Genomic DNA, 17,620 nt, shown 5'->3' with positions numbered 1-17,620 from the left:
TGCAGTTCCTTGCCCAGAGCTCTCTGAGGCCTGGGCTTTCAAAACCCAGGTCTCAGCGCTCTGTGCCTCCACTGTGGCCCGCTGGGCAGACCCAGCTGTGTCCTGCACACCATCCATCCAGCCAGCATCCTCTGCCAGTGAGGAAGGTTCCAGATGCCTCCCGTCAACTCAGTCTGCTCTTATGGAAAGAGGCCTCCTTCTCCCCGCCCTGGGAAGCCAGTCAGGGCCGCCTCCTCCCCATTCCCGAGCCTGGCCTGTGGCCTGTGCTGAGGGGCTCTGCACCCTTCCCTCCCCTCCACCAGGGTCCAGCCCAGAAAGTAAGGCTTTCTCAAGGCTAACGGCCCTGACCTGGCCTCGGACTCTCCCACCTGGTTCCCCTGGCCACCGCGGGGGCCTGCGGTCTGTTGTCCAACTCCGTACCTTCTGCTCCCAGATGACTGGCTCTTTGGAGCTGGGCATCGTGGAAACCCTGCACTGGGCACGGGGAAGCCCGGCCCTGTGTTATGGAGAGCTGCGGGGTAAACCCTCCACTGCCCTGCCCCGGAGCCATCCTGGGAGCTACGCTGGCTTCATGCACAAGGAATCTTCTTCCCACTTACTGAGGAGGCAGACGGTACATACAGATCATCCTGGTTAGTCCTGTTTACAGCTGAGGTCACCGAGGCTCAGACAGAACCAGTAAATGAAAAGCAAGTCTCCAAAACTATTCTACCACCCACGCTGCCTCTGTAAAGAACACCAGTCCATACAACAGCTAAGATTTGGGAACAGCCCAAGTGCCCGTGTAGGTGAGTGGATAAAAAAGCTGTGGTATGCCCGGCCGGCATGGCTCAGCGGCTGAGTGTAGACCTATGAACCGATTCCCAGTGAGGGCACATGCCTGGGTTGCAGGCTCTATCTCCAGTGTGGGGCATGCAGAAGGCAGCTGATCAATGATTCTCTCTCATCACTGATGTTTCTGTCTCTATCCCCCTCCCTTCCTCTCTGAAATCAATAAAAATATTTTTTTTAAAGGAAAGAAACTGACAAAAGAAATATACCCAGAGACATGGAAGCATGCAACAGACAGAATTCTCAGAGAGAAGGATGGGGCGGGAAGAGATTAACCAAAGAATTTATATGCATACTAGAGGCCCAGTGCACGAATCTGTGCACGGATGGGGTCCGGCTGGCCCAGCCCCTATCGGGGCGGATTGGGGATGGGCCTGTTGGGAGGAGGAGACGGTGGGAGGCTGGCTGGCCGGCCTGCCCCAATCGGGGCCCAATCAGGGCCATGCCAGCCGGAGGGGAGGAGCTGTGGGCAATTGGCCAGCAGGCCCTGCCCCCGATTGGTGGGGGGGGGGGTGGTCAGGAGAGGGGCTGCGGGTGGTAGCCGCTGGCCTTGCCCCTCATCATAGTTGGGAGGGGGGCAATCTGGGGCGGAGCTGGCTGAGGGGAGGGACCATGGGCTGATCGGGGTGGTGGGGGCTGATTGGGGGTGGGGCCAGCTGTGGGGAGGGGCTGTGGGTGGTTCTCTGGCCGGCCCTGCCCCCAATTGGTGTGTGGGAGGGCTGATTGGGGGCAGGGCCAGCCAGGGGGAGGGACCGTGAGCCAATGGGATTGGGGGCCTATCAGGGGCAGGGCTGGCCAGGGGGAGGGGCCACAAGCAGTTGGCTGGCCGGCCCCACCCCGAATTGGGCCAGTTTGCTGGCCACAGTGAGCGTCATAGCGACCAGTCATTCAGTCGGTCATTACAGGGTTCTGGTTGCCAGCTTTTCATATAAATAGATATGCATAACCCATGGACACAGACAATAGTGGGGTGAAGGCCTGGGTAGGGGTGGGAATGGGGAGGAGTGGGGGGAAAGAGGAACATCTATAATAGTTTCAATAATAAAGATAAATTTTCCTATATAATAAAGAGGTAATATGCAAATTAACCCTCACACCCTCATAAAAGATGGCCACCCCCATGTAGTCAAAGATGGCCGCCACAAATGGGGAGGGCAGTTGGGGGGAACCAGGCCTGCAGGTGAGGGCAGTTGGGGGGGGCAGGCCTGCAGGGGAGGGCAGTTGGGGGTGACCAGGCCAGCAGGGGAGGGCAGTTGAGGGTGATCGGGCTGGCAGGGGAGCAGTCAGGTGTCGATCAGGCTGGCAGGGGAGTGGTTAGGGGGTGATCAGGCTGGCAGGCAGGCGAGCGGTTGGGAGCCAGCAGTCCTGGATTGTGAGGGGGATATCCCCCTGTGGGATCGGGCCTAAACCAGCAGTAAGACATCCCTCGAGGGGTCCCAGATTGGAGAGGGTGCAGGCTGGGCTGAGGGACACCCCCCCCCCCCCCAGTGCACAAATTTCGTGCACCGGGCCTCTGGTAAAAAATAAGAAGAATCCAAGTCCAATTTCCCTAAAATCTTGGTGTACTATGAGAATGAGGAGCAACTGTCAGCAGGGAGGAGGCCCCCTCCTCGGCATGCAGCACAGCCTCGGGAGCACAGCTCTACTAGGTCCAGGCTGTGTGTCCTTGGGCAGATTCCTTAACATCTCTGGGCCTGAATTTCCTTGTCTAAGAATGGCATTATGATTCCTAGAGCTTTACAGTGTTGTGATGAGGTTAAGTAGCTGGCACAGTTCTGTGTGTCACTAAATTAGTGACTCCTGGGCTCAGCATGACTGTCAGCTTGTCTCACAGCCTGGTCTCCTGAGGGAGCCCAGCCCACACAGACTGAAGGTGTGGAGGGCTGGAGCGGGAGACTGACGCCCTGAAGTCAGAACGCCTCAGGCCGAGTGCTCCCCATGGTGGGATTTATGACACCGGCCTGCCTCACGGGGGGGAGGGGACCGGCCCTGTGACGTGACGTCCAAACTCCAGGTGATGCCACCCTTCCTAGCAACTCTGCATGTCTCCCGTGCCAGAGCAGAGTCTCAGAATGCGGGGCTAAGGGGCGGGGGTGTCTCCAGGGCAGAGCCGCTTCGCTCCTCTCTGTGTATGTGATGGGTTCTAGGCAAGATTATGTTCCTTTTGGGGGCGGGGGGGGGGGGGTAAAGTGGGGGAATCTCTGCTAAAAGGGAATGAAACAAAAGCCCAATGCTGTGCCGTCCTGTGTGGCTGCTGAGAGCTGAAACATGGGTCGTCTGAATAGAGAAGTGCTGTATGTACCAGATTCTGAAGAGTTAGAGTAAGGAAAGAATGTAAAATATCTTATCAATCATTCTTTTATATTGGCTATATACTGAGGTGATATTGTGACTATACTGGCGTCCTCAGCCTGCCCTGGAGCCGCATTAGCCCGTGACACCCCCAGGGGCCGAGAGCATTTCCAGGGCGTTCTCAGCGGGCACCGCACAGTCCAGCCCCGCACCATGCCCGGCCTCTTCCCGCCCCTCCGGCCGCACCACGCCCTCCGCCCCTCCGCCGACCCGCTTTCAAAGCCCAAGGCCCGCACCCCGCGTCCTTGGCCGGCTCGGCCCTCAGAGCGGGGACCCCGCCCCCGCCCCCGCCGGTGCCGGGAGGACCTGACACCCACCGGCCGGGCGGTCCGTCCCAGTTCGAAGGTGACACTTCGTCTTTAATTGGCAAGTTCAGAGGCGGGACGGGCCACTAGCAGCGCGCCCGCCGCCCCGCCGGCCATCAGAGGGGCTGCGAGGCCACCCCGTCACCTCCCCCCCCCCGGGCCACACCCACCCCCCACCACCACCACCCGACCACCCCAGCCACCCCGATCACCCCGACCACCCCAGCCACCCCAGCCACCCCGGTCACCCCCGTACCCCCAGCCATCCCGGCCACACACACCCCCTCTGCCACCCCGCGGCCCCGCCGGGAGGAGCCGGGAGGGAGGAGGCTCGCGGGGTCCGCCTCTCCCCAGACCAGCCCCGCTCCCAGGGGGTGAGTTAACGTCTGGGCCGAGGCGAGGGGAGCCAGGCCGGGCTGCCCTGGAAGGTGCCCTGCAAGCCCCGCCCAGAGAGCCCGACGGCAGGCCTGCCTTCCTGGCGCCTGGGAGCACCTCGCTGCGCCTGCGGCCCCAACCCCTCCCCCTCCCAGTCCCGTGCCCACCGCCACCTGACACTTGTCACGGGGCAGCCCGCTTGGAACTGGATTTTTAACTCCGAACCCTGTGTCCCTGCCTCTCAGGGCACAGAGGGCACCGCCGGTGTGCCCAGCGCTGCGGGAGGGGCCTCCCTTCACGCAGAACACGGGCAGTACCCAGTCTCAGGACCGTTTTCAAAGGAGACCGCACCCAGGCGATGAGGTATTTTTCCATGGATGGCAGCTCGGCCTTGGCAGAGAGCTGCCTGAGCACAGGCCCTGCAGGAAGCCCTCTGAGCGCCAGGCCCTGCAGGGAGCCCCCTGAGCGCCAGGCCCTGCAGGGAGCCCTCTGAGCACCAGGCCCTGCAGGGAGCCCCCTGAGCGCCAGGCCCTGCAGGAAGCCCTCTGAGGACCACGCCCTGCAGGGAGCCCCCTGAGCGCCAGGCCCTGCAGGGAGCCCCCTGAGCGCCAGGCCCTGCAGGAAGCCCTCTGAGGACCAGGCCCTACAGGGAGCCCCCTGAGCGCCAGGCCCTGCAGTGAGCCCTCTGAGGACCAGGCCCTGCAGGGAGCCCCCTGAGCGCCAGGCCCTGCAGGGAGCCCCCTGAGCGCCAGGCCCTGCAGGAAGCCCCCTGAGGACCAGGCCCTGCAGGGAGCCCCCTGAGCGCCAGGCCCTGCAGGGAGCCCCCTGAGCGCCAGGCCCTGCAGGAAGCCCTCTGAGGACCAGGCCCTGCAGGGAGCCCCCTGAGCGCCAGGCCCTGCAGGGAGCCCCCTGAGCGCCAGGCCCTGCAGGGAGTCCCCTGAGGACCAGGCCCTGCAGGGAGCCGCCTGAGGACCAGGCCCTGAAGGGAGCCCCCTGAGCGCCAGGCCCTACAGGGAGCCCCCTGAGCGCCAGGCCCTGCAGGGAGCCCCCTGAGCACCAGGCCCTACAGGGAGTCCTCTGAGCACCAGGCCCTACAGGGAGCCGCCTGAGGACCAGGCCCTGCAGGGAGCCCACATAAAGGGCTGGCACTCTTGTGAGGCTCAATATCTCTGTCTCCCCTGCTCCCGGGCCACAGTGAGAAAACTTAACCAGACATACCCCAAGCCCAGACATCTCTCTTCCTCTCTCCCCCCACTGCTCCCCAGCTCTCCTCCTGCTGGGCACCCAACAGCCTCCTCCCTGCCCCTCAGAACCCGCTGCCTCATTCTTTCCCAAACAAGACAGGGACCTCCTCACTTTCTACCACATGTCAGCTTTACCACATGGAAAAATGGTATGTATGCAATAATTTAGGGGGGAGGGGGGTGAAGAACAGTTTGTATTACTGCTGCAAGTGGAAAATGGTTAATACTTTCTCCATAAGTTCAAGATGGCCGTAAGAATAAATATGTTGAAAGTAGAATGCTTTAAGCCCAGCCGGTGTGGCTCAGTGGATTGAGCCTGATCCCATGGACCAAAAGGTTCCTGGTTCAGTTCTGGTCAGAGCACATGCCCAGGCTCGATGCCCACCCAGTAGGGGTCGTGCAGGAGGCAGCCTATTGCTCTTTCTATTGCTCTCTCCCTTACTCTATCTAAAAATCAACAACAAAAATTTTTTAAAAAGCATAATGCTTTGAATAAAAAGTGTCTGCCTGCCTAATACCCTATCTGGCCCAGCTATCCCTCTGGGAGCCCTTGTCATCCATTATCCCTGGTGTTCGGCCACCAGACCATGCAGCTCACAGCCTCTTCTCCCCCCACGCCCCACTCGCCACTGCCAGTGGGGGACACACAATTCCCACCAGCGTTCATTCGTTCATTCGTTCCTGGTCACTTCCTTTGCTGAGTAGCTCCTCTGGGCCAGAGCTGAGCCTCTGGTGCTGCTGTGGAGGCAGCCTGCCCTAGCCCTGCCCTCCTGGAGTTCCCGGTCCCAGTCCCGAGGGATGGAGGGGCCAAGCAGTGCTGTCAGCACTCAGGGCCTAGATGCCAGGAGCCCTCCTGTGGGCACACCCTGCAGACCAGGGCGCCAGGGGCCTTCCCCAGCAGGGGAGGCACCTGCTAGAGCCCTCAGCTTCTGAGCAGGAACAGGCCAGCCTGAGAGCTGCCCTGGGCTCTGGGGAGCAGGCCCAGTTTGGGCTAGGAAAGAGGGGGTCATGGGCTGAGCCCTCATTCCTGTAAGGGGGTCCTAGGCAGTGAAAAGAATGGGGACCAGTGTGATGGAAGAGAGAGCCCGTGTGCTCAGCCACTGTCAGGCCCTGTGCTGGCCACTCTGCCCCCTCACCTGTGCTTCCCATACCTCCAGCTCTCCTGCCTCAGCAGAGGAAACCAAAGACCAGACAGGTTGAGCAGCGTGCCCAGGGTCGCTGCGAGGCAGCAGGGCTGTCCAAAGCCCATGGCATTGTTGGTATCGCTGCCCATCCTCTGGCTTGAGCCAGACCCAGACTCCTGGAGGAACCAGCTCCCCCCTAAACCCTCTCCCCTCACCTTGAGCCTGAAAATCCCCAGCCAGGAGTGTCCTCTCCCTCCTAGCTGGGAGCTCATCCCTGCCTGGCACTGCCCACCTGTCTCTCCAGCGCCAGAGGCAGGCTCCATAGGAATCTGGCCCACACTGAACCTCAGTAGCAGGACCTCATGGACCACCATCCTTCTGGGAGCTGAGCCCTGCAGCCCACGCCCAGCCTGACAGTCCCCGCCCACTCTCACCTGGCTGGTAGACAGAAGGCCGGATGCTGGCAGTGGTGACAACCCGAGGCTTGGGCGCAGCAGCAGCTGGGGCTTCGGGGTATGGATGGGCGGCAGGTGCTGGAGCGGTCGCCTTGGCCGTGCCCTGAGCAGAGGCCTGGGGCCTGGAACCAAGGGGGAAGAGTTAGCAGCCAGAAGGACAGCCAGGCCTTGGTGCTGGCAGCCTGGCGGGTTGCTTCTCCATCCTCGGGAGCCTCTGTGGAGAGGACCTCTGACAGGTGGTCCGGAGCTGCCCGAGGCTGCAGGAAAGACCAGGAGGTTGTGGAGGGGCGGAAGCTGCTCCTTGGTGAGGAGCTTTGGTGAGTTTCGTTAAAGCAGCAAAGACACCTCAAGAAATAGAGCCCATTGCTGCTGTCACCGCCTTGCAGAGAGGGAGGAGGCCAAGCCGCCAGCTGGTCAGGAGGGTGCATGGGAGATTCTCCACCCCCTGGGGAGAGGCTGCCAGGGAGAGTCTGGGGCCGGAGGGACAGAGGCTGGAGAGAGGAGATGGAGGTAGTCAGAGCTGCCCCCTCCCTCCACCTTCTGACCTTGGGGGCACTTCACAGCCTTAGCCCCTGGCCTCCTCCCTCCTCCTCCCCCTTCCTACTGTTGCTGGAGGGAGCAATAAAGTCTCGGGTTTCTGGGCAAGAGTGCTCCCGCAGGGAGACCCTCACCCCCAAACACGGTTCTCTTCCATATGGAATTCTTGCCCTCTCCCACTGGGTTAGCCCCCACGGGGCGGAGAGCAGCCCTTTTCTACTTGTGACCCAGGTGTCATGGCACCAAAGAGAAGGAGAAAGGGTCCCAGTTCGTTGCCCTCAGGAAAGCGGTGTGTGGCCTGTCTTCTCAGGGAGCCGAAAGCTCCAAGAATCCCTGGTTAAGCAGCTTGTTTTACTTTGGCTGATCCAGGGTTCGCCAATTTCATTTGTCTGTGAACCCTGCCCCCCTTTTCTTTTCTCATTTAAAACTAAAGAATACCTTACAGAACATGCTTTTGTCTCTCCCTACATTTTCCAGAGCCCAACAGGGACCACGTGACCACATCCAGTGGAAATGGGTACTAGAGACGTGAGCCCCTGGAGATGGGCTGTCCTCCCGCCCACGGCTCCGAACGGGCCCAGGCCTGCGCATCACGCCCGGCAGAGCCATGGAGCAGGGCCTGCCTTGTCTCCTGCCCTGGAGGGGGCCCTGAACTAAGAACCCCGCAGGCAGCCGAGCGGAGCGGAGCTGCCTCAGACAGTGCGGAGGAGGCCGAGCCTCAGCCCGGCGCCCTGGCGGGTGGAGTGCAGCTTGCCCCGCCACACTGCCATGCCGTCTCCCCTCCTGGGCCTGCCCTTCTCTGGCCGACCTGTTGAGACCGGAGGAGCAGGGCCCTCGCTGGAAGAGGAGGCAGTGTCCACGGGGTGCCTGCTTCCACGTAGTGGGCGTCAGCCGGACTCCCTCCCCAGCGGAGGGCCTTCCCGGCACCCAGGGGCTGCGGTCCTGTGTCAGGGCTGGAGGAGGAGGCCGAGGCTTACGATGTCCAGCAAAAATTCCGAGGCCAGGCTCCAGTGGCAGTTCGGGGGGCCATTTGCCTCCCACTTGCTCCCTCTGCTTCCATCCCAGCCCTGTGTGCGAAGGGAGGGAGCTCCAGGCTCCCGCCAGCCCCCACCCAGGCATCACTCTGTGGCAAGACAAAGTGAAGGGAGGGTTTGCCCTGCTGAAGGAGCCCTGAGGCCCAGGATAGAGGCTGAGCCTGAGCAGGGCCCACATCTACCGCTCCCCAATCCAAACTGGGGGGGGGGGGGGGCACCTTTCCACTCAGCCGCAGGGACATCTCCACCCCCCTCTGTCTCTGTGCTCGCACCGGAGCCATTCTGGTGTGCGGAGGGAAGACTGGCTGAGCGCCCTCTGGAAGCTGGGACAGAAACCCTGGAGGCCGGGGGGCTCACCCTTGAGGCTCCAGTTGGGCTGGGAAAAGGCTGGGCTCCGCACCGCCTGGGGGTCACTGTGCAGCCCCCGGGGTAGGGGCACAGCCCCCGGGGTAGGGGTACAGCCCCAGGGGTAGGGGCACAGCCCCCGGGGTAGGGGTACAGCCCCAGGGGTAGGGGTACAGCCCCCGGGGTAGGGGTATAGCCCCAGGGGTAGGGGTACAGCCCCCCGGGGTAGGGGTACAGCCCCAGGGGTAGGGGTACAGCCCCCGGGGTAGGGGCACAGCCCCCGGGGTAGGGGTACAGCCCCCAGGGTAGGGGTACAGCCCCAGGGGTAGGGGTACAGCCCCCGGGGTAGGGGTACAGCCCCCAGGGTAGGGGTACAGCCCCAGGGGTAGGGGTACAGCCCCCGGGGTAGGGGTACAGCCCACAGGCCTGTGGCTAATCTGCCCCCTCCATCCTCCTCAAGCTGCACCAGGGACTTGTGCACCCAACTCAGAGAGGCATGTCCTTTCCACAAAACCCGGGATGGCAGCGGGGGGAGCGGTGGGGGGTGGGCGCAGGAGACTGAGAGCTGGCGCCGACCCTGACACGAGGTGGACGCTCCATGCAGCCCGTAGAGAGCTGGGTCTGGAGGCCTGCTCGCTGCCCGGCTGTGCCAGACCACCTGCCGGGGCGCTCTCCACCCCAGCCCGCTGCTGGGGGCCCAGGAGGGCGGGTGGAGAGCTGGAGACCACTTTGTGTGCCTGGTGGCTCAGGTACACTTTTTCTGTCCCAACCCCACAAAATCAACGTTGCATTGAACGTCTTAGCAGACGAGGACGCTGACGTTCGGAGTCCAGTGACTTTCTGGAGATCCCGGGCAGGAAGTGGCGGCGGGGAGGTCGAAGCCGCCCTGCGCCAGTGCCTCTCGCTTCTCCGCCCAGAGAGCAGAGGCGAAGGCCCAGGGCAAGTCCGCTGCTAAATATCTGGTCTGTCGCCTGTGGCCAGGTCAATGCTCCTCCTCCCCGGAGCTCTCCGCGGCTTCCCCAGCCCAGGCGACAACGTCCATTCCCCTGATCCCAGTTCCGGAAACAGACTTTGCAGCCTCCCTTTGCTATCTTACTGTGCTTGTGCGTGTGTGCGTGCGTGCATGCGTGCGTGCGTGCGTGTGTGTGCGCGTGTGTGCGTGTGTGTGACAGAGAGGGGGCGGTCCCTCTCTTGCCCAAGGAGAGGGCAGGGGCCCAATCCCCTCCTGCCTTCCGCCACTCACATTCCCCTGCACTCCCGCAGCAGGCGGCTAGCCTTGGCCTCCTGGGCCTGGGCCTAACCACCTGGGGGGGCCTTTCTGAGGTGAGACTCAGCTGCCCTCACATGGAGCCAGGGTGAGGCCACTCCTGCCTCCCTTCCCCACAACCGGTGGCACCCGTGGGGCAGTTACCTTGGACTGTCCGCAGGGCTTGAAGCAGAGGCCGAGGCAGAGGCAGCGGCAGCATGGGCAGCGGCTGCAGCCGGGGGTGGCGAGGCTGCGCTGGGAGAGGCAACAATAGGCGGCCGGGCAGAAGCGGGCAGCAGCGGGGTGGCGGCCTGGCTGGTGCACACTGGAGCATGCTCAATAGGGGTGCTGATGAGGTGGGACCAAGAAAGACAGCAGGTCAAGGGGGCCCTCTGCATGGCGGTGGTGGCTGCAGCAGAGGCACGCTGGGCAGAAGGCGCCGTTCATGCTGCAGAGTAGGATCTCCCGGAAGCCTGTTCCCAGCTTCCGAGAAAGAGTCCCTCAGGACCCCAAGAAGGAAGGGCTCAGACCACAAGGAGGATCACAGCAACATCAAAATTATTCTCAAGCCTGGCAAGAACCCCCATTTATATATATATAATTTATTGATTTCAGAGAGGAAGGGAGAGGGAGAGAGAGAAACATCAATGATGAGAGAGATCCTGTATGCCCCACTCTGGGGATCGAGCCTGAAACCTGGGCGTGTGCCCTGACTTGGAATCGAACTATGACCTCCTGGTTCACAGGTTGATGCTGGCAGGGCAAGAACCCCCATTTTTTTGCTTCCTGATTTTTCGTATTACAAATACACAGTGTGGTGGAAAAGTAGATTGAATTATCAACCCCCATCCTGCTTTCCTCCCTTCTCATTCAGTCAGAGGCACACGTGGCCTTTGAGAAAGGCAGAGGCAGCTATTTGAGGGTCAAGGGCTTAGGCTCTAGAGTGGCAGGAGCCTGGGCTCTCAGGCTGTGGGAGACTCGGGCACTGACAGCACATTCGGAAGACGATGAAAGCTGCCATGCCCGGCTGATCGAGGTCATCTGGACCAGAAAGGGTTGACGTGGCGTGGGGGATTCCAGAATAGAGGCACCTGTGCCCCTTTCCTGGGCAAACCTAGAGAGGTGGCAGGGTCTCAGGGTCTCCCATGCCCATGGTGAAGGAGCAGGCAGATCTAAGACCATCCAAAGATGCCCAGGCCCTCGTGTACCCTGGCGGCCAGAGGATTTCTCACATGCCCAAGAGTGACGTGCCGTGGCCCTGAGTGCCTGCACACCGGAAAGACCTGTGGTTGGGAACAAGGGAGGGACTGCAGTGCCAGTGTGGCCAGTGTGACCAGGTGGGTAGGGATATCCCGGCCAGTGCCAGCACAGTAGACGGACCAGGCCAGGTGCCAGGGGCCCACCTGCCTGCCTTGCTGTTCAGTGAGCATCTCTTCCCCAAACCTCTCCAAGGAAGAGGGAGCCGCAGAGCCTGGGCTGATGAGCTGGATTTCTGCCCCCTGGAAACTGGGCAGAGAAACAAACCAAGTTACAGGAGAGCAAAGAAATGCATTCTCTGCTCCCCGGCCTCAGGTCTGAGACGGGTACTGGCTGCCACAGAGCAGGAGCTGCGGCTCCCGCCGCGGGGTGGCCCTGCGCGGAGTTTATTGTTGACCTGGCCCCGTGTGCCTGGCATGTGTCTGCAGTCCTCACCGCCGCCCTCTGACATGGATATTAGCAACTCTATTCCATAGAAAGGGGACGGAAACAGAGTTCAAGCTCCTGGAACAGGTAGTGACGGCGGGATCTGGCGGAGGGACGCTTGGATTGGAAACCCCAAGTGGCCCTCGGGGAGGAAGGAAGAAGCTTCGTCCAGTCGGGCAAGTAGGGTCTTCCCCCAACAAAAGGCACTCTCCTGTTGGAAAGGATGGTGAGTGCGGGCCTGCCATGCCCAGCTGTGCTGACAGGGGTGAGCATCACTCCTCTGATCCCCTCCACCTGCGGGCCATTGGTATCAAGACCCTCATTTTCCAGGAGCGGAGCCTGATTCCAGAGGGCCAGCAACACTGCTGAACCCTCACTGCTGCCCGCTGCCACCTGCAGCCTTCCCAGGCCTGACATCAGGGGAGGCCTCCTGCAGCCTTCCCAGGCCTGACATCAGGGGAGGCCTCCTGCAGCCTTCCCAGGCCTAAGAGAGGGGGAGGCCTCCTGCAGCCTTCTCAGGCCTGACAGCAGGGGGAGGCCTCCTGCAGCCTTCCCAGGCCTGACAGCAGGGGGAGGCCTCCTGCAGCCTTCCCAGGACTGACAGCAGGGGAGGCCTCCTGCAGCCTTCTCAGGCCTAAGAGAGGTGGAGGCCTGGGGATCCTGCTCAAATGCAGCTTTTGATTCGGGAGGTTGAGTGGGGCCCCAGATGACGCTGGTCCGAGGACCGCCCCGGGAGTAGCCAGGCGCTGCCCAGTCAGTCCCAGGCAGGAATGCAGAGGCCACGAGCTGTTGACCAGGCATCACTGAACTGCTCTCCTCCTCCAGTGAGGTGTACGGCGGAGGGAGCCACGGAGCCCTGGAGAGGCTGGGGCGCGGGCTGGAGAATGCCTCCCACAGCGGGAGCACCCCTGAGGACCAGGGCAGTGGCCATGTCCGGACCAGCCCCTCCCCAGCTTTGGTTCAGAAAGGAGGCCTCGGACATGGACACGCCGGCCCGCCCTCCCAGGAAGCCGCTCACCCGCCCTCAGGGAGGAACCCGGCTGCCGGCAGCTTCTCTGGGAAGCGGCTGCAGTTCCCGGAGCCATTCTGCCCAGCTGGCCGTGAGGCCTGGGGACGCCGGCCGCAGAGAGCACCCAGCCTCCCTGTCTGCTTCTCCCTGACGCTGGCCAGGCGCCAGGGGCTTCTGGGAGCCAAGGCCGCTGCTCAGGACAGGAGGGATGATGGTGTCTGGGCGGGGACCGTGCTGCACAGACAAACCGAGCGTTGGTTTTGTCCCCCTTGCTCCAATTCTAGCCAGACCAGCTTACCGGTGTCTCCCAGGCACAGCTCCAAGTGAACCCTGGCTCCAGGGGCGCGGTGGGCCCCAGGAGCGCTCATGATCGTCCGCAGGGCCAGCACAGGGGGCAGGCGCGAGCCGCCGCTGGGGCCTACCGAGTGGCATCCTAGCTAGCAGCACTGTCTGCAGACACCAAGCTGCAGGCCCCGGGAGAGTGGGCAGCACGTGCCCAGGTCTTGTCCGGGCTGTTTCCTGCCTGAAGATTCATTAGCCCCCAAGCCCCAAGGAAGGTGTCCCGGTGAGCAAGCAGAGCCCTTACTTGGCCCCAGCTGCGCAAAGCCAGGGCCCACGAAACCACCCCCGCCGGGCTCAGGCGTCTACAGCTGCCTCTTGCCTTGGTCACAATTCACTTTAAATATCTAACAAGAACCAAACCAAACCAAACCAACTGCATTCAACTACTCAAGGCTTCAGGAGCGGGTGTGGCGAGAGGAGAAACAGGCTGGCTCCGGTCCCCCTTGCAGGCCATCTCGTCCCTCGACCCAGTTGGCATCCAGGTGGAGCATGCCAACCCCGTGCCCTGCTTGTTGTGCTGGCCTTTGGTTGATGCTCTTACTGATGCCAGTGGCATTGGGTACGGAAAGGACATTATGGACGGACTGGTGAGGTGCTGGGCTTGGGCTCTGTGGTTATTGGGTTCAGGCTGACCTGTTGGTGATGGTGGAGGTGTTGTGGTTGATGGTGCTGGGGGTGCTATTATTGGGGTGACAGTGCTTATTGTATTAGTTCAGAGAATGGAACATGAACATCTCTACTGACTGGATTACAGAGCCCAGTCGGTTGGTCTTTAAAGTGTTCATGCTGCCATCCGCCTGGTCAGCATTTCATCTTGCAGCCTGAAGACTGGCTGTGGCTCGGGGCGCCCTGACCACGTCACTCCGCATGGTCACCGCCAGGGCCCGTGGACACTGCAGTCTGTGAAATGACACCCTCAGGATCCGGCCCGCACTCCCCACAGGCCACAGTGCCCCGCAACCTTCACTAGCTCCAGCCACAGCCAAAACCCCACAGCCCGCACTCCAGCTCCGACCACTCCTGTCCAGACGCCCTCTGCACTGCCTCCACCCCAGCCACAGTGGCTAACTCGGGGTTCCGGGACACCCCTTCTCCTCCCCGTCCAGCCTTGCCTCCCTGCACAGCGGCCCTAACTGCGCTTGAGGGCCTGAGCCCAGGCCCTTCGTCCAGGAAGCCTGCTCTGGTACCCGGTCGCGGGGCACGCCCTGCCTCTAGAGCTCACACGAGCAACCTTGCCGCAGGGTCAGCCACGGCCACGCCAGCGCTTTCTCGTGTCTTCGGCACCCTCAGCAGCCAGGCGTACACGGGCTGCTGTGTGAGGACCGCCCTGCACAGAGGGCGGCCTGCAGGGGCCGGTGGGCGACCCTGGGAACCTTCCAGAGCGCCAGGAGGGCTTCCACACCCCGGGGTCGGGACAGGGAACTGCGAGACCACCGGTTCTGACTGACTGGCTCGGGCCCTCTCTCAGCCCCACAACCCACCCAGGGGTCTCGGCTAAACATGGTGCGTGCGCTCAGGAGGCCTCGGTGCAGGCAGGAGCACGCTCCGTCTCCCGGCTGATCCCTCAGCACGCTGGCCCTGCCTGGCCCAGGGCGGACGCTAGAAACGGGAAGAGATAGGAGGCCCAAAGGGAGCTGGCTGGCAGGGGTTGGAGAGCATCTGGGATGTGGGCAGGATAGAGCATCCTCCCTGGCCAGCCCTTCCAGAGGGGATCGCCAAGGTTCTTGGAGGCAGAGAGGAAGCCTGTGCCCAGGCAGCAGGAGCGGAGCAAGGCTCTGGCCGATCCTGGGGCGGCAAGGGCGGCTGCGGGGTGTGGCATCGGCCTGTTTGCTAAGTGCAGTGGTGGCCTGTTCTCAGCCAGTGGGCTTTGCTTTCAGGAACCAGGCTGAAGGATTGACAGAAGGTGAGCCTGCGTCCCAAACGCTCTGGACCAGGACAGGCCCCAGGTGGGTGGGCGGGGCCAGCAAGACCAGCTGGAGGTCCCCGGTGCCTTCCTGACCCAGCAAGACTCCACCGGGCACCTCTTCCGCCTCCTCTCCCCTGTGCCTGCCCCTCCGTGCAGGCATGCCCTCCTGAGCCCCTCGGCCCCCAGCACAGGGCCGAGCAGGGGCAGTGCCTTCCTGGCTGCGGCTGGGGTGGCAGCAGAGGCAGGGGCCCCTGTGCACCCACCAATACACACTGCCCGTGAGACCCCAGGGCTGCCCACCCGGCACAGCACAGACTCCCATGTGCATTCTCTGGCCTGAGCTCACAACCCAGACAGGGCCCTTGCGGGGGAAACTGGCGGGGGGCAGAGCCCCTGGGGTGCCTGTCCCTCCCTGGCTCAGACCTGGGCCTCTGGATGATGCACACAGCACAGCAGGACTGAGGCTGGTTCTTTCAGATCCGCTTTATTTCAGGATGAGCATGCTTGTCTGTACCGGAGAGAGGGCTGGGCAGCTAGCACACGGCACAGAGGGGGAGCCATGCCAGCCTCACACAGGCGGAGGGCCTGCCGCATCTACCCTGGGCCCTGTCCTCCGGCTCCAGCTCAGAGGGCAGCAGGGAGGGAACGTGGCAGGGAGTCGGCCCTCCCAGGACCCTGCTCTATGGGCGACTCCTCCCAGACACACTGGGCAGGGCTGCCGCTCCAGCAGCGGAGCGGGGCAGGGAGTCCACCAGGGCGAGCTGTTTCCCTTGGTTCTGGGGTGTTAGGCCAGCAGACCCCATCACATCCTCTCTGAACTAGGCTACGGCCCTGGGCGGGGAGTGGAGGCACGGGCTGCCTGGGCGGTGAGGGGGCACTGGGGAGGTGCGTGGGTGCGGTGCCGCCCTGGCTACGAAGGGGCCAGCACAGCTCTACATAGTCAAGCATCGCCGTGGGGCTCACACGCCAGAGCTGTGGGGGGAGTGGCAGGCGGGGGCTCCAGACAGTCTTTTAGCTTTTAACGTTAAGGATTTGGGCTGAAAGGCCATGGTGCCAGTTGCGCAATTTGGCAAAACGTGGGCTGTTACGTTCCGTTTCAAACCTTTCCCTGTGGCAGAGAGAGAGAGAGAGAGAGAAAGGGGCAGACAGACACAGACCCAGAGACAGAGAAACAGAGAGAAGAGAGAAAAGGGGAAGAAAGGGGTTAGGGGATGTGTCCGCCAGCCTCGTGTCTGAGGGAGGGGGCAGAGGTCATGGGAGCGGGGGTTTGGCTTGGAGAGGCTTTGCCTTCCGAGGGAACTTTCTAGATGGTCAGGCCTGGTTTGGGTCAAGACCAGAGTCCCAAGCACCAGTTCGGAGGGCCTGAAGCCCGGACCCGAGCGAGGGCGGCGTGAAGCCAGGCTGAGGACAGAGGCGAGGGTGGCCGCGGGCTCTCCCCGGCTCGTGTGAGGGCTGGGCAGGGCTGCTTTGGCTGTGGGGTCTCAGGCTGCACCACGTGGGCCGGGCCCTCCTGGGCCCAGAGCCCTCGCTGGCCGTGAGGAAGGAGGAACACCTGTCCCTGTGATGAGGCTGGGCGAGAGGCCTGTCGCCTCGCTGTGCTGCCCGCTCTCTGCCAACCCTGTCTGTCCCCAGAGAGGAGCCTTCCGACACCGTGCCTGGCCCCGCCCTTCCGGGCCTGAGCACGCCAGCACACACGTGCACACGTACCCACAAGACTGCCGGCACACATACAGGGCCAGGCCTTCCTCCCCGTCCCACAGCAGGTCTCTGGGGCTCAACCCACAGCCCCTCGGCGAGGGCACAAGAAAAGCAGGGAAGGAAGAGCCAGAACAGAAACGGAGGGAGGAGGCTGGGAAGGGCCACTGACGGGGATGCCGGAGTCCTGACCCTGCCCGGCTGCCAGGCCTCTCACGCCTTCGGGCCAGAGGCGCACCGCGGCCCAGGGTCCCAGCCCGCCACATGGACCTGCTACACCCAGACCACGGACTACCACTCAGCAGCAAAAAGCCACGCGCGAACCATCGATGCTCATCGGCACGGGGAAACGCGAGGAGGGTATGAGGAGCCCGCGGCCGGTGGAGAGGCAGTTGGGGGAGGGCTTTTAGAGGGCGACTTGGTTTGAGGGCAGGTCTTAGCTGCCAAGAAGCAGAGGAACCCGCGAGTGAAAAATGAGAGCGGGTGCTTCTTTGGGAGAGACACTGGCCAGGGGCTGGGGAGAGTCCGGAATCCAGAGGGTTTGGGGGTGGGGGGGTGGGAGAAGAGATGTGTATGAGGAGAGGGAGTGAATTAGGCCGACAGAAGAATCCAGTCCCACAGGCCGAAGGCTTTTATGATCCTACTTATACAACATTCTCGAAATGACAAAATCATAGAAATGGAGAAAAGATCACCGTTTAGCCGTTGACGTGCCACAGGGTGGGGAGGGGTGTGGTAGGGAGGTGGTGTCGCTATAAAAAGGCAACAGCGGGGGAGGCTTGGGGCGGAAGGGCTCTCACGGGACTGCCAGTGGCCCCCCAGCTGTGCCGTTACCACTGGGGTAAAGGGTGCTCTCCGTATTATTTCCCACAACCACATGTCAATCTGCAATTATCTCAAAATAAATGGTTCAATAAGTGAATTGCAGCATATAAAAATCAGGAAGATCAGTTTTAGGTCTTTAAAAAACAGAGGACGCTCGTCTTACACGTCTCCGTGTAACAGTCCCGTGTCCCCACATTTACACTTGGCACCCGCCCCTATCGGCGTTACCTGGTGGGCTCCCCACACCCGAGGCCTGCCTATTTGGTCTCTGTAAGACTCTGTCTGACAGCGGGGCCACTGCTAACACATTGG

The 17,620-nt window shown here is 62.3% G+C and overlaps 1 protein-coding gene across 6 annotated transcripts in view; it reads right to left on the bottom strand.

The window, feature by feature from the left end:
- The window catches only part of LDB3 (LIM domain binding 3), a 60,386-nt gene that overhangs the window by 19,230 nt on the left and 23,536 nt on the right, over positions 1 to 17,620 (bottom strand). For 2 of the 6 annotated variants that reach the window (XM_079794307.1, XM_079794311.1), the window contains 2 exons: positions 10,014 to 10,196; positions 6,666 to 6,808 (listed from right to left, as the gene is read on the bottom strand). In XM_079794307.1, coding sequence (XP_079650433.1) covers positions 6,666 to 6,808; positions 10,014 to 10,196 — 326 coding nt within the window. Of the gene's footprint in view, positions 1 to 6,665; positions 6,809 to 10,013; positions 10,197 to 15,341; positions 15,897 to 17,620 lie in introns of those variants that run through there. The other 4 variants (XM_079794310.1, XM_079794308.1, XM_079794312.1 and 1 more) reach the window with 2 other exon arrangements.

Source organism: Cnephaeus nilssonii (genome assembly GCF_951640355.1).
Source record: "Cnephaeus nilssonii genome assembly, chromosome: 16".
NCBI lineage: Eukaryota > Metazoa > Chordata > Mammalia > Chiroptera > Vespertilionidae > Cnephaeus > Cnephaeus nilssonii.
The sequence above is the reverse complement of the archived record's forward strand: the minus strand, read 5'-3'. Positions and strand labels throughout refer to the sequence as shown.